This window comes from Ips typographus, linkage group LG2 (genome assembly GCF_016097725.1).
Source record: "Ips typographus isolate SLU linkage group LG2, UJ_Ityp_2.0, whole genome shotgun sequence".
In the NCBI taxonomy this organism is placed as follows: Eukaryota; Metazoa; Arthropoda; class Insecta; order Coleoptera; family Curculionidae; genus Ips; species Ips typographus.
The window spans coordinates 21171761-21187663 of NC_138423.1; the positions used below are offsets into that span (position 1 = coordinate 21171761).

The following is a 15903-nucleotide window of genomic DNA, read 5'->3' on the forward strand; positions in this document are numbered from 1 at the left end:
TCTGAGGTCGAAAATAGTTTATTTATTCGACAAAACATCGGAGCATCGGCAAGATCATTTAACAACCGAGTTTGATAGGCAGGAAGAACATCGAGGTGAGGTAGCGGTTTTTAACATCTTCCACCGGCCCCTAACACCACCATGGCTGAGACGGAGCAAGAACAACAACCCGAAGCCCAAGAGCAGGTGAAGGCTCCACCGAAACAGAAGGAGGTTATCGGTAAGGGCTCATTTTCTAATTTTTTTTGATCGGCATGGTGGCTTCACCGGTCGTCCATCTTCTTTTTCGAGCACATGGCGATCAAATGATTTTGTTATTATTTATGGTTTTCTGATAACTTACGAAGGTCAAAGAACGCGAAATTTCAAGTGCCCAGCGGGGGGTTTTCCCAACGGGATCTTGTTCAGATTTTATTTTGCTAATTTAGCCTTAATGGCACTATTTTTCTGTTTAGTAAAGCCGCCATTTACGGCCCATAGTTACGCCATTTTTTAATAGTTTTATCTATGGTCATTGAAGGAAACGGTGATTTCATAAGTTGCTCATAATCGATTAATATTCTAGTTACAATTTTTGTAATGTTAATTTGGGTGCTATGTTTTTTGACTAATTAAACTTGGTGTCACATAATACAGAGTGTACCAAGTTATTTTTTTTACCATCAAGAAAAAGTCATAAAATTCTGTGGCTGACATCTTTTTTTTTTTTTTTTAACTGTAGCTCCAGAAAAATTGTTATTAATGGAGCTTTTGATTGCCAAATTTAGTGCAAAACTAGTGAATTTTTTATATCTGTATCCTGCTCTTATCAAATGTAGTTAAAACAGTATGGCAATACATTAGTTTTTATGCCTATACCTATGTGAATACACCATAACATAGTCCAGCCAGTTTGTAAAAAAAATAAATTCATAGTTGTCCACAATCAATTAATATTCAATTCACAATTTTGTAGTATTTATAACTTGGGTGGCAAATCAAACTTGGTGCCTCAGTATCACTTTAATTATTCTTACTTATTTTAGTTGCCAATTTTACCAATATGTATTAGACTCCATATAAAAGCTTATGTTTTACATTAAGTTTGAAGTTATTTCAGTTTGCCAGCATATTTCCATATTTTTTTGCATAGGTTGAAGCATTAACAAAAACTCAACCTGTCTTTATCTGTCTACAGGCAAATACTTTTAAAATTTCTTTTGAGCCATGGAATGTTAGCTGAAGTCTTATCTACAATTTTATGTTGGAGTATTTAGACATTTCAGTTGTTTGACCCTACAGCTCCGTTTTTTTATTTCAATTTTCTTGTTTTGTGTACATGCCATTTATATTTTTTACACTCAATGAATTGTCATTGTATGAAAATGAACAAATTTAGCGTTATCTACCTTTTTTAGGGGTTCTTCAAATTATCAATCAGATAACTAATTATTTAATACATTGATAAGATAATCGTATAAAAATATAACTTGTATGCATGTATTGTAATTAGTGTTATCATTTTACAACTATCATATTTTATAGTAATTAACCTGTCGAATACTTCTTATTAGTCTGCACAAAGTAATGTCCATATTCTTACAATTTTTAATTTGTCAGAATGTATCCAATCTTGTGCTAAATCACCTGATAAATATAGGCGTTTCTTTTCAGTTTTTGATGCTGAAAAAGGGTAGATTTGTCATACATTTTTACAAGAAATAGTGTAGAATTTTGGTGGAACTGTACCTGAACTTTTCAACACAAATTGCATCAGTAAAGTTAACAAAGAAATAAGATGTTCTCTGTAAGTTCTAAATTGTAAAGAAAACATTTTGTCAAATTTTTATGATTAATTTTCCTTATATAAGTCTATACTTGGATTCCCACGGCTATTTTTGGAGTTTTATTTAATATAGAAGGACTTTAACATTGTTGTTATCCACAATATTTTGTTTTCAGCAACTAAAGTTACTGGTACGGTGAAGTGGTTCAATGTGAAGAGCGGATATGGGTTTATCAATCGCAACGACACAAAAGAAGATGTGTTTGTGCATCAGGTAAGCTAGTAAATAGTTTGACAGTTTGTACCTGCTTGCACATTCCTTAGATCCATCTCTGATACTCTTAAGAGATGCCTGAGTCATAAGTGTGCTACAATATGGTAACTCCACTTTATAGCTTTTTATTACATTTGAATTGTCAATGTAATGTCTGTTATGAAGTGGGGAACATTCTGTTTTGGCTTAACTTTTTACAGTGGGATTTTGGTTTGGAGTTTTGGTTGAGCGTAGGATTTTAATTTTCAGTCCGCAATCAGCAAGAACAATCCGAAAAAGGCCGTACGTTCTGTTGGAGACGGTGAAATTGTGGAATTTAACGTAGTAGTGGGAGAAAAAGGGAATGAGGCCGCCAATGTGACAGGTCCCAATGGTGAGCCAGTCCGTGGTTCTCCTTATGCTGCTGAGAAGCGCCGTTATCGTTCTTGGTAATTACTCATTCTATTTATGCTCTATTTGTTATTGTGTTGGGTTTAAATACAACTGCTGTATTGTTTTTTACTAAAAAGATATTTCTGTAGGTTTTTTGTCACTTACATGTGTACTTTTTTATCAGGCTATCAGTTCAAGTAATGCAAAACAATCCGACAAGTTCTGGAAACATAATACTGTTTTGTTAATAATAACAAACTTGTTATTTAGGTCTTCTTTTAGTGACTAATTCTATATGCACAAAGTAATGTCCACATTCTTACAATTTTAAATTTGTTAGAATGTATCCAAGTTTGTGCTAAATTATTTGATGAATATAGGCGTTTCTTTTCAGTTTGCTATACTGAAAAAGGGTAGATTTATCATACAATCATTTTAAAAGTAATAATTATAAAATAAAGGTGTCTCACTGTGACACTTTTGGTTCAAAATGTTGATTTCAGGCCTCTGAAATGAATGTCTCTTTTAGAAAATAATTTCGTGTGGATTGGTGAAAAGCTTCAATTAGTAACACTTTTTGTTTATTTTTTTTTAGGTACTACCCGCGTGGACGAGGAGGTAGAGGACCACCACCACCACGTCGTCCTCGTGAAGGTGAAGAAGAGAAAGACGGCGCTCTATCGGGAGGTGAAGGAGGACCACCGCAAGGTCAACCCCGTCGTTACAGACCAAGACGTGGAGGCGGCCGTGGCGGATTCCGTGGAGGCTTTATGCGAGGGGGTTACATGGGTCCCCCTCGAGGTATGTGTGAGTATTTTAGTGTTGGTGTGTTTTCCAAATTTTTTATTCTCATCAGCCTTATTTGACATAGACGCTAAAACACCTGCTGCGCTTTGAATTAGTGTAATTGTTAGTATATAAAGTTCTATTTGCAGACGCGTACCAGGGCAATCCCGACGAAAACGGTGACGCTCCGATGCGTGGAAGAGGGCCACCACGCCGTTTCTTCCGCCGTAATATTCGCGGGGGACGCGGTGGCGGTCGGCGCCCCACGTCTGAAGACAGCCAGGGCCAGGGCGATCAGGGTGGCCAAGGGGGACCGAGGCCGCGCTACCGCAGGCGGGGACCACCCAGGCCTCGTAATAGCTCCTCTCCTGGCGAAGGAGATGATGCCCCCCCTAAAGTAAGATTAATTTCGATCAGTATTTTGTTTTTTTTTTATATATAACGTTTATTATAACTGGTGATATTTTACAGGGCCAAGATACAACAGCTGCACCGGTAAAGACCGAGCAGGAAAGTCAACCAGTGCAGAACACCACCACCGAGAGCACGGCCTAAGTGCCAGTGTTTAACATCACTATAATTTTATAAAAATCGTGTGTTATTTATATTTACTAGCAGACAAAAGACATTTCATTGCGCGAACCACATTTCTTTTAACGCGTTTATACGTTCCAAGTCATATTTAAAAACATTCTAAACTGCTGCTTTCAGGATGGTCGAATCGAAAAATTTTGATACTTTTGTACGTGTGATCGTGTTTTTTGATACAAATAATATTGCTTTCCAATTTATCGCGCCCGACTGAAAGCAGCCGCGTTTCTTATTTTTTTGTAAACAAGAGATGCGTCAATGGAATGTCTTAAGACCGTATGTTTTGCTGCATTTTCGTAACTTATATAATTTACAAGTTTCGGCGCGTACAATTCTTCGGTGCCGAACGGAAAGATTGCAATCCATCTAACCAACATCTCCCCGCTTGCGATCGGGGGGAAAACATTAAAAAAAATTAAGAAAAATCCAAAAAAACGCAAAAAAATCCGTAAAAAGGAAAAAACGGACAGGGTATTTCCGTCGAATTGCTACTCACAGTTGAGTTCATTTCCAGTCATAACGAAGCTATTTAATTAACGATACTTATGCATTCATTGATAGTGTTGAAGTGTATACTTTGTATGTGACGGTTTGTACCTCACTTGATTGTAATTTCAATTATGTGAACAATTTTGTCTTTGTAGATATCCGTTATGATATTTTGGAAATAAAATCCTGTTCTCAAATTCGGTTTTTTCCTCCATTTTTAATTTAGTTTCCTGAGTTTTTACGTCACTGTACAGAGTGGACAAATTTCGATGTTTCTATAGAAGATATCGAAAACTGACATTTTTTTTAGTAGATTCAAGTGGTGTAGGTAATTTTTATAAAGTCTTTGTTTTTCGAATTATTAGTTTTATTTTTTAAATAAAAGGTATGATTTTGCCAGGACCACCGTTTTGCTGACAAATTTACCATTTTTATGAAATATCTAAAAAACGGTGCAAGTTAGGTATGGGGAAGTAAGTATCAACCTTAATTACTAGCCTTCTTGCGAGGAATTCAAAAATGAGATTAGAAACAGGGTGTTCCATTGGAAAATCAAAAGTTGGTGTTCTTTCCGACTGATCTGGCAACAAAGTTCAAAATATTTAGATTTGGACCCAACCTAGGCTACAAATTTTAACGAAAAATATTCATTCGTTCTCTAGATACTTCTAATATACCATCAGCGTGAATCACCCTGTATAATCGTCGGCGTTTGTCTTTTTTCGATTATTTGCTGAACCAAATTTGAGAATTTTCTCGAAAACAAAAGGAAACTTGTGATAGCTCATTTTAAAGAAAAAAATATTCTTTTTTAATGGCGTAAGAAAAAATTATACCTTCTATTTCAAAAAGATATAATAAAATTTACAAGATTTTTTAAAATAAGCCAAAAATTGATTTTTGCTCTAATTTTGGACCCCTGAAGGTAAACCAGATATAATAATTTAATTTATTTGATTGAATTAATAACGTTTTTCATAAGCTTAATTCATGATGGTTTCTATTGAAACTTCTATAACTCTTATAAAATTGTAACTCTATGTTTAGATTTGTCTGTGCTTTCAGTTAAAATTGGACTGGCTGTAAAAAAACAAAATATTTACTATGGAAATATATACATACTTTATTATGTACACATAATATACAAGAACAATCTTAGGAAATAAACAATATTTTCACTAAAGATGAGCAACACTGTGGTACTATACCCAACTAAATAACTAGTCTAACGCAGAGTATCAGGAATTCCGAAAAGCAGATTAATCAGTTCCTAAAAAGGTTAATGTAACCCTATTGGAGCAAGACCTGAAACAGATTCTGTACAATTTAACTGATTAACCAGTTAAAATTAATACGTACTTAATGCACCATGATGGACTACAGTTGGATGTACCGCATGTCCTTGCCGAAGAACAACAGCATTGAATCCGTTATGATCGTCTGCGGTGTATTTGACAGTTCTGATGGTGCCGTCAGGTTCTTTTAAGGAGTATTCACCTTGCACTACGTCACCCAGTCTGACTTCCTTTTGTTCCTTGTTGTCGCCTGTATGCTGGTCAGCAACGCCATAGCCAAATTCGTATTTTGGTGGTGCCTTCAAGTACAAATTTTAGTTAAGGTAACGAAATAAGAAAAATATTCTCTTGAGAGTGTGTGTTTCAACAAAATGTGAGTTTTTTTAGGAAGGATCAATTGGAATGTAGATTGCTTCATCGACTATAAAATCGCCACCCAAAGCTGATGGAAATACTACTCCAGACTCAGTAACTAGATAGCAAAGATATCAGAATAATTGAGAATGAATTTCATCCCTGTCGTTTAATTCATATACTCAGATAAAAATCTTTAAGGAAGCTTTAGAAAACACAAAACGTGAAAGTCAACGACGTCCTCCTAAACACAATTAGATATGCAGATGATACCTTGATTTTATATGGTAGCATGGAGGGTCTCCAACAGTTAATTACTAGTTTCCGTATTCAGCCGAGAGGGACATGAAAATGTCGGTTTTCCTTTATGGGGATGAAAAGCTGGACCATTAAGGCAGCCCTGTTTAATAGACTGGAGGCATTATAGCAGTGGATTCATCGAAAGATGCTGCGAGTTTCTTGAATTGCTTACCAACGAAAACGTCTTGCAAAGAGCCATCACTAACAACAATAAATTCATGAAGGAAAAAGAGGTGTTGGTAACACGACATTTGGCTGAGATTGCTGAGAAGCATCAATGGACAGCGATTCTTGAGTCTGGTGAGCTTTTCAGATTGGCAGAAGATAAAAAAGCACTATCCACAGTAATCACCAACCGAGCAAGAAGAAGAAGAATTAATAATAAACTTACATAATAGTCTACAGCTTTCGGAGCCACAAGAGCTGGTGCATGTCCCAGAGTCAAAATAGGACCATGCCCTAGAAGTCCTAATCCACCCAAACCAGTCAAGCCATAACCAGTTTCTCCTATCACTGGACTAGCTTCGGAAAACGATGCAACACTCAGAATAACTACAAAAAGCTGTAAAACAAAAATGAAAACTCCGGAAAATACTTTATAGGATACACATTACTTGGAAAATCATTTTTTATGGCACACACTGATTGCATCCACAAACTGGACTGCCTATACGTAAACTTGCATCGGTCTTTATATACCAACTGATTAAACTACCCAAACAACGTTCACTCGACAAGGATACGAAAAAATAGGGCCAAACTCGTTCGAAAAACCTCATTTGATAAATCTTGATAAAACTTACCCCGTCTGAACTGTTCGAACACCCGGTGTTGAAGCAGGATGGCGAGACTGACTTGCAAATTCAAGTAGCGAAATTTTACAATCAAGAAGAAATAAATCACTTCGTGAACTGCATAGATTCGTTGTCGCGCAATTATATGAACGCATTATTGTCTTGCATTTTTTTCATTACCTTTCCTGTTACATAAATTGATAAAGCGAAATTATGACCGCGCCTCGTAAATCTCTTGTAGATTATGTCGCGTTACGAGGAAGTTTAGATTTTCTAGATGAATGATGAATGTAAGGTATTGTCATAAACTTTAATAAGTAGATAATGTAATGGTTATATCAATTATTTTAAAAAAAATATGTTTTTGTATAAAAATAGCTATTTATGTAACCAGTTACGAAAAGTTCGATTTTGTGTAACGAATGAATGTTTGTACTACAATTTGAATGAGTTAGACAATAAGACATTTTCGAAACGTGTTGCATACATAATTTTTTCTAATTTTGACCAAAAAGCTGTGAAAACCATCTTTTAAAGTGATTTAACACAAATATTCACTTTCAGCACCTTGTATAAACTGTGACAACGACATGTTATGATGGATGTCGCCCATATGTTTCTAAAATGGAAATGCATAAAACAGGGAGTGATGAAATGAACTTTTCATAACTAGTTACATAAAGTGATACTTTTCGTAACTAGTTAATTCGTAACTATAAATTGCACAAAGTGGTTAAATAAAACATTGTTTTGACTACAATTTGGTCAAAAAATCTACTCTGTAGCTGTCAAAGAACCAGAGGTATAGCCTGTCAAAATAAACTTTATTGCACTAAAAATGTGAAATTGTAAAGTATTTTTTTGTGATTATTTCACCTAATTTAAAGTTCACTTTTGACAAAAATGGTTTTTTCCAATTTTTTCGATAATACAAAATATCGTTGCCGTTAATTATTATAATCAAATATACAAGAAACCAAAAGGAACTAAATCATTTATTCAGTCCTGTAAATGAGCATTATTAACCCCAAAAATGCTTAACTTTGCTTCCATTCGTTAATATCAGTACCAAGTGTTTCACACAGCTTTAAGTAAATTGCTCAATAAACTTACACTAGTTTTAAAACGATTCTAAATTATGCTTTTTTCTCTTCAAAATAGTGTACTTTTGTAAATAAATCTTAAAACACCCTAGAATATATTTAAAAATAGAAGGAAGAAAGGAGAAGAAGCTCTTTTCATGTGTAATGATCAACTTAAAATTTCTGTTTTCTTCAATGAAAGTTTGGTTATAATACTAAGTGTGTTTAATTTCAATATTCTCAAACCATATAAAGCGAATGAAGCTGGTTGCAAAGTTCAGAGCAAAGCTTAAAAATCTCAGAAAAAATCAGACGATGAGAGTGTTTAACAACTTTATTAGCAGAAGAATTTTAAATAAGATTTTGAAACACTCTCAAATACATCAAAACCGAATATCAGGTTTATTACCGAAAATTGTATATTTCTAATATCTTTGTAGAGTGTTTTAAAACTTATATTGAGGTCTGTGGATATTTTTAATCACAAAACTGAGGTAAGGAACTATTAAAAAACTACACCAATTAAGTGACTTAATCACAATTGCTTTATTTACAACAAAACAACAATAATACTTAAAACATTAATGAGGATGAAATCAATAATATGATTGTGATGAAAATTGATACTAAATTGGACTAGTTGAGTTGTTTCTAAATAACAAACACAAAATATCAGTAAATTAGTTAACCAAACATAGAAAAACTCACCCTTATTCGTGGTGGTGGTACTCGATTTGAGGATGTTCGGCGTGGCCCTTTCTCTCCACATGGGCGTTAAATCCGTTCTTGTGGTCGGCCTCGTATTTCACAATGCGAATGGTACCGTCAGGTTCATGAAGGGAGTACTCGCCTTCCACTTTGTCTCCATAACGTTTTTCGTGTTGCTCGTGGACGTCGTGATGATGAGGATCGTGCACTTCGTACTTGTACTCATAGTGAGGGAACGTCTATATACGATATTTTCTGGTAAAACCCATAAATGGACGAAAAACTACTTACATAGAATTCAATCACTTTATGATGTCCTCCACCACCTCCACCTCCCTGCTTGGAGGACACGTGGGATATACCAGCACTGACGCAGGCAACAAGGGCTAAAAGGGCTACAACCTGCACAAAAAAAATCACTTTAATTCCTAGTAATACATTAATATTAAAGTTAGTAAAACTTACTTTACCGAACATTTTGTTTGTGGTACTGCACTGTGTGGGTTGATACTGGTGCTAATGCCCAAAGCCCCTTAATTTATATACTGATTTTCAGAAAAAACTGCACTAATTATGCTTAAGAAAGTTCAAACATTAACATATACAATACTTTAATTAATAAAGAGAAGGAAAGACCCAAATAATTAGGTAAAGGTCCATTCAGATTCTTAATAATTTACATTGCAAGCGGGACATTTGTCTGTATAGTAAATATGTAGTTGCTAATCTAATTATTGTTGTAAATTTTGAAAATTTATAGTTTTAGTGTTCTTGATGAAATTATATACAACTGATATGAAACCTAGAAATTGTCAGAACTTTCCGTGATTAAACTGAATTTTTTTTTTAACTGGGACTGGTAAAATGTTTTTGATATAGTATAAACCTTAAAAAGCTAGTAATTTTAAGGTTGTTATTATTAAGTGCTTGCCTAAATAAATCTTAAATAATTACGAAGATAATATCTTAAAATCCAGGTATCTAATTAAGTTAGTTATCAGTTGAAATCGACAAATTGTTAAACCACATACCAATATGTGGTGCTAGCAGGGCCGTATTTACGCAAAGTAATACAAATAGCAGCTTATTATGTATAGCCTATGCATCATTAGCTATCACAATCCTCCTCTCTTCTTTCGAAAATGTTAAGTAAGTTAGCAATCATTTTATCAGATACTTCTACACTTTGGGAAATACGACAGCTTTTTTCAGGTTTCAGGTTTCTGACCAAAATTTGGACATCGTCTCACAATTTTTTTCATAATGCACTGCAGGTAATTTCTAGAGCCTTACCTACCTTAAGTACGGCCCTGATGGGTGCTGGATTTCTCTTGCTTATTACGTATTTCTGCAGACTTTATCACTTACCAACCTACAATAATGAACTGATTTTTCCATAAAGTGTATAAACTGTAATAAAACGCAAAAATTTGGTGGTAAATAAGACTTTTATTAGCCTTATTTACCCTCAGCACTTTGTCTTATTTAGCCTGTGTAAAACAGAACTTATACACTTCATAATTTATTTACTTTTTTTTTTAAAATTAATTAGGTACAATAATTAATAAGCTAATGTTTCAAATTTACAATTTCCTATAAAGAAATTCTGTTGAGTTCAAGTTCGATCAGGTATGTAAATTAGTGTGCTTTTTTCCATATGCGTCGCCGTTAATGTATGACGCAAACTTACGAACATTAAAGAGAAAATCAAATGAATTTTCGGTTAAAGCTTGCAATCTGTTAAGTTTTTAATTATTAGTATTGTCGTATACATATGTTAAACGCCAAAAAATTTTAGGCCGTAAAAAGAAACTGTTTAAGGTGTGAAAGTACAATTTTTTGATAATAAATGAGTTTTTCCCCAAATTAATTCAAATGTTTGAGATTTCATTGATATTAGAATATCCAAAATCGACAAAATGCTTTTTTAACTAGTTTTTAAGAAATTTGTTCAAATCAAACACAATTTTTCTACTCAAATTGTCCAAATCATCATGTTACGGTACATCTTCAATCTGTTTGTCAATTTCTTTCTTATGTATGTAATGTAACGTTTCACTTTTCAAATAACATCTGTTACTTGAAAATCTTAAATTCAAACCAAGTACTAAATTTCACCTTTGGTCAATCATATCCAGTCTATTTACAAGTGTTATATAATTTTAGTTAAATTTCTTGAGTCCTTATTAAATCACGTAAAGCAAGAAATGAATTTGAAAAGGAAGTTAGTAAACTTTCCTTTAAAATTATTCTGTAAAACTGACACCTACGAAAACAATCTTAAAGATGAATGAATCATAAATCAATATTGGGTACTTCATTAATCATCATTGATTCAAGTTAATAAATAATATTACGTTTCAAATCTAATTGATTTGTTATCTAATTGATTTATGCAAAAAAATTGACAAATAGTTGAGTGAAAATTAAGAGATATAAACGTCCTTGTCACTATATTTTCGAATTGAGATCATGCTACATTTGTCTTCGACATTATTAATTACCGAAATATCCAAATATGTATTACTTAATGTTGTTCTAGGTACCATATGTAAAGCAAATGCATACCATTAGGCGATGGAGTTAAAATTTTTGGGTGGTGGCCCGGCTAGTGAATGTAAAAAAAAACAGATCAGAAGGCTGTGGTTTTAGATATATAAAAGCGAGACAATTTTTTTCTAATCATCACTTATCGGGTTCACTTTCATCGATTAAGACACAGTCAGCAAAACCAGCCAAAATGTACAAGGTATGTTATTTTTTAAGGTTTGACAGGTTATATTGGGTAACTTTTTATTTGCAGATTTTTGTTTGCGCCCTTTTGGCTGCCGCCAACGCCGCCCCCGCTGGTGAAGCCACCTCATATACCTCATTCAACCAGAACCACAATGCAGTCCAACACATTCAATCGGCCGCCCCCGTTGCCCACCAATACTCAGCACCAACAGTTTATGCCACTCCTGCCATCGCTAAGGTTGCCATCCCCGCTGCCCCTTCTTACTACCACGCTTCTGCTCCTTCTCCAGTAGTCACCAAAGTCGCTATTCCAGTGATTTCCAAACAAGTAATTGCTGCCCCCGTTGCCAAGTTGGCTCCAGCTTACGCCCACCGCTACGAAGAGGAATACCCAGCTGGTCCAGCTAAATACGAATTCGCCTACTCCGTCGCTGACCCTCACACCGGCGACTACCACTCCCAGGAGGAAAAAAGAGACGGTGACCACGTTGTAGGACAGTACTCCCTCCATGAGGCTGACGGTACCGTGAGGATTGTACGGTACTCAGATGAAGGACACGGTTTCAACGCTGTAGTGGAAAGACAAGGACACCCCACCGAAGCTCCAGTAGCTTACAAGAAGTTGGTAGCTGTGGCTCCTCAATACTCAGCTCCCCACTACCCCTCTCACTACTAAAGTCTGACCAGGATTGATGTTTTTAATAATCGGCTAAATTAGCTGTTTAAGTAATTTATTTATTTAATTTTAACGATAATAAAAAAATGCAAGAAGTAATTTTAGGGAGTTTTCAATTAGTATTCCCATACTAAGCTTTAAAAACGTAAAGGTTTAGGGAGTAGCACCTACTAGAGTGTGTTATTAAGTTGGCAGCATTTAATTCATTCAAATAATTTATCTGACAACTAATTGCATTGTCACATCACAACATTAAAGTCCATTTGTACCAGCAAAATGCATTTTTTGAATCACACTACTTGGTTCAACTGATGTCTGTCATTGTACAACCGGGTCTAAGTAATACAAATGTTTTCTCATTTGTGGTAAATTACGATTTAGTTGTGATTTACAAAATAGTACGTGATTTTTGGTCCGGTTTTGTCTGGTTCTAATCATCATAGACTTATCCTTAAACAGAAAAACAAATTCCCTGGAATATTCACCTAAAAATGTATTAAATTCACCACAAAGTTAATATTGCATGTGCATGATGAATTTTTGGTTTAGAAACCATGTAAGTATACTATACTTACCCTAAATTAGAAATTATTAGTAATTTGAGAAATTACACCTGGAAGTTGTGTTTACAGCTTTATGAAGGCAAATTTGACAGTTGGGACGTTAAGAAACACTTTCGAATTTTATTTGCGTCACGTGACTGCTGTCATAATTATCAAAAATTACTTGCCAGTGATTAAAAGTATGAAATGCCAAATAAGGATTTCTTTAAAAAATTGCACTGTAAGTTGTGTTTACAGCTCCATAAACCAAATTTGACAGTTCTGACGTTAAGGAATACTTTTTTTACGTCACGTGACAGCTGTCATAACTGTCGAAACCCTTTCACCAGTGACCCAAAACTATAAAATTAGAAATGGTTGCTAATTTGAGGAATTGCACTGGCAGTTGTGTTTAAAGCTCCATGAAGCCAAATTTGACAGTTCTGACGTTAAGGAACACTTATATACTTTTTTTTACGTCACGTGACAGCTGTCAAAACTGTCAAAACCCTTTCACCAGTGAACCAAAACGATAAAATCAGAATTGATTGCTAATTTCAGGAATCGCACTGGCAGTTGTATTTAAAGCTCCATGAAGCCAAATTTGACAATTCTGACGTTAAGAAACACTTTCGAATTTTGTTTGCGTCACGCGACTGCTGTCATACTTCTCAAAACTTACTTACCAGTGATCTAAAAGTATAAAATGCCAAATTGGGATACCTGAAAGTATAAAATACCGAATAGATGTGTTTTTTTGAGGAATGGCACTGTAAGTTGTGGTTACAGCTCCATGAATCAAATTTGACAGTTCTGACGTTAAGGAACACTTATATAATTTTTTTACATCACGTGACAGCTGTCAAAAGTATCGAAACCCTTTCACCAGTGATCCAAAACTATAAAATTAGAAATGGTTGCTAATTTGAGGAATTGCACTGGCAGTTGCATTTAAAGCTCCATAAAGCCAAATTTGACAGTTCTGACTTTAAGAAACACTTTCGAATTTTGTTGGCGTCACGTGACTGCTGTCATAATTATCAAAACTTACTTACCAGTAATCTAAAAGTATAAAATGCCAAATTGGGATATCTGAAAGTATAAAATACCGAACAGATGTGGTTTTTTTGAGGAATGGCACTGTAAGTTGTGGTTCCAGCTCCTTGAATCAAATTTGACAGTTCTGACGTTAAGGAACACTTATATACTTTTTTACATCACGTGACAGCTGTCAAAACTGTCGAAACCCTTTCACCAGTGACCCAAAACTATAAAATTAGAAATAGTTGCTAATTTGAGGAATTGCACTAGCAGTTGTATTTAAAGCTCCATAAAGCCAAATTTGACAGTTCTGACGTTAAGAAACACTTTCGAATTTTGTTTGCGTCACGTGACTGCTGTCATAATTATCAAAACTTACTTACCAGTGATCTAAAAGTATAAAATGCCAAATTGGGGTGTCTGAAAGTATAAAATACCGAATAGATGTGTTTTTTTGAGGAATGGCACTGTAAGTTGTGGTTACAGCTCCTTGAATCAAATTTGACAGTTCTGACGTTAAGGAACACTTATATACTTTTTTACATCACGTGACAGCTGTCAAAACTGTCGAAACCCTTTCACCAGTGACCTAAAACTATAAAATTAGAAATAGTTGCTAATTTGAGGAATCGCACTGGCAGTTGTATTTAAAGCTCCATGAAGCCAAATTTGACAGTTCTGACGTTAAGAAACACTTTCGAATTTTGTTGGCGTCACGTGACTGCTGTCATAATTATCAAAACTCACTTACCAGTGATCTAAAAGTATAAAATGCCAAATTGGGGTGTCTGAAAGTATAAAATACCGAATAGATGTGTTTTTTTGAGGAATGGCACTGTAAGTTGTGGTTACAGCTCCATGAAACAAATTTGACAGTTCTGACGTTAAGAAATACTTATACATTTTTTTTACGTCACGTGAAAGCTGTCATAACTGTCGAAACCCATTCACCAGTGTCTGTTAATGTTACAATTGTCAAATTTAACTCTATGAAGCTATAAATACAACTTTTACTGCGATTTATCAAAGAGTGAGTTTAGACAGCTGTCAAGTCAGGCCTGTCATTAAACGTCATAGCTAGTTCAGTTCAGGTTGTTTGATTCTAGAATTCGTTCTGATTACATACAACTTACGACTTCTGATTGCCCTAAAATACAACAAATATTTTTGGTGGAATATGTTGCTGCAGTTCTGGAACAATTTAAATTGAATGTTCTAGAAAAATGCGACCTAAATTTTATAAATCTCCGATACAAACTAAAAACTTACTAGACTCGCTATTTACTTTTCTTGCCATCAAACTAATTAAATTCTATTAGTAACAATTTAACTTATTTGAAACAGTGCAATTACCTGCATTAAATCAATAAAGAAAGGTATAAATGAATTAGCTGTTACTATACATAAATCGATTGATCACATATTGCTAATAATACGGTTTGTTCGTGTTAGTGGGTTGCGACTGATATAATCGCTACACTGGGTATATTATACAAGTAGTACTGTTTGTAGTAAGCAGTAAATTTCGCAACTTGTGATGTATGAAATGACAAATCACAAACAAATTGGGGTCATTGGTTCAATTTGTATGAACAGTACTTTTTTTGTAGTGAATGAAACTATTATTGTTTGGATTTGATTGTTCTTATATCTGTGTGTTAAAGGTCACGATATTATATTATAAAAGAAATTAATGTAAAAGTGGGTACCTATAATAGTAATCGATTTTTAATGTACTGTATGGTAAGCGTTTGCAGGCAAGGTTATTTTTCTTTCCTTCTAGGAAAAGATTTAGTTGCTCGTGAAAGAAAATTAATAGGTAGGTTATTTGAAGGGTGATTAACACATTCACAAGGCACTAAAAAATGCTTTAATTTTGCCAGCTATATTGCTTTTAGTTTAAAAAAAATACTGTTCTTTCTACAAAGTGTGTCATATTTAAAATGGTTTGCCACCATAAAATAGCAATCAGTCCAATCATTTGATTTGTTATAACAAACATCGTTTTTGACTAAAATTAAAAAATATGTTTGGCCTTTGACATCGATCATTCAGTCATCTTTCAAAATGTCTGGACAATTAGCCAGCTCAAATATTT

At 34.4% G+C, this 15903-nt stretch overlaps 4 protein-coding genes across 5 annotated transcripts; 2 read left to right on the forward strand and 2 right to left on the reverse strand.

Annotated features, from left to right (window-relative positions):
- The first annotated feature begins 42 nt into the window (after window positions 1-42).
- yps (Y-box binding protein ypsilon schachtel) lies at window positions 43-4474 on the forward strand. 2 transcript variants are annotated; one of them, XM_081972073.1, is made up of 6 exons: window positions 43-220; window positions 1942-2039; window positions 2289-2467; window positions 3007-3218; window positions 3347-3594; window positions 3669-4474. In XM_081972073.1, the coding sequence occupies exons 1-6, from the start codon at window positions 142-144 to the stop codon at window positions 3750-3752; spliced, it is 900 nt and encodes a 299-aa protein (XP_081828199.1). In that variant the 5' UTR covers window positions 43-141; the 3' UTR covers window positions 3753-4474. The 2 variants fall into 2 exon arrangements, with proteins under 2 accessions (XP_081828199.1, XP_081828200.1); XM_081972074.1 differs by having other exon boundaries at window positions 3007-3212.
- A 901-nt stretch (window positions 4475-5375) lies between these two features.
- Window positions 5376-6995, reverse strand: LOC145724011 (adult-specific cuticular protein ACP-20-like). Its single transcript, XM_081972075.1, has 4 exons — window positions 6841-6995; window positions 6618-6788; window positions 5637-5871; window positions 5376-5582 (listed from the first exon to the last, which is right to left on the reverse strand). Exons 1-4 carry the CDS (start codon window positions 6850-6852, stop codon window positions 5557-5559), a joined length of 444 nt encoding a protein of 147 aa, XP_081828201.1. The 5' UTR covers window positions 6853-6995; the 3' UTR covers window positions 5376-5556.
- A 1815-nt stretch (window positions 6996-8810) lies between these two features.
- Window positions 8811-9390, reverse strand: LOC145724603 (adult-specific cuticular protein ACP-20-like). Its single transcript, XM_081972951.1, has 3 exons — window positions 9276-9390; window positions 9102-9212; window positions 8811-9049 (listed from the first exon to the last, which is right to left on the reverse strand). Exons 1-3 carry the CDS (start codon window positions 9285-9287, stop codon window positions 8813-8815), a joined length of 360 nt encoding a protein of 119 aa, XP_081829077.1. The 5' UTR covers window positions 9288-9390; the 3' UTR covers window positions 8811-8812.
- A 2021-nt stretch (window positions 9391-11411) lies between these two features.
- Window positions 11412-12321, forward strand: LOC145724134 (larval cuticle protein A2B-like). Its single transcript, XM_081972234.1, has 2 exons — window positions 11412-11559; window positions 11614-12321. Exons 1-2 carry the CDS (start codon window positions 11551-11553, stop codon window positions 12220-12222), a joined length of 618 nt encoding a protein of 205 aa, XP_081828360.1. The 5' UTR covers window positions 11412-11550; the 3' UTR covers window positions 12223-12321.
- The last annotated feature ends 3582 nt before the right edge of the window (window positions 12322-15903 follow it).

Bases quoted from the DNA above. Each gene is read 5' to 3' on its own strand.
- yps (XM_081972073.1), top strand. From the start codon at position 142: ATGGCTGAGACGGAGCAAGAACAACAACCCGAAGCCCAAGAGCAGGTG. The intron at 221-1,941 runs GTAAGGGCTCAT...TTTTGTTTTCAG, and splicing joins GAAACAGAAGGAGGTTATCG to CAACTAAAGTTACTGGTACG. The intron at 3,219-3,346 runs GTGAGTATTTTA...TTCTATTTGCAG, and splicing joins GGGTCCCCCTCGAGGTATGT to ACGCGTACCAGGGCAATCCC.
- LOC145724011 (XM_081972075.1), bottom strand. The intron at 5,872-6,617 runs GTAAGTTTATTA...TTGTACTTGAAG, and splicing joins CGAAAGCTGTAGACTATTAT to GCACCACCAAAATACGAATT. The intron at 5,583-5,636 runs GTACGTATTAAT...AATCTGTTTCAG, and splicing joins AGTCCATCATGGTGCATTAA to GTCTTGCTCCAATAGGGTTA.
- LOC145724603 (XM_081972951.1), bottom strand. The intron at 9,050-9,101 runs GTAAGTAGTTTT...TATCGTATATAG, and splicing joins ATAAAGTGATTGAATTCTAT to ACGTTCCCTCACTATGAGTA.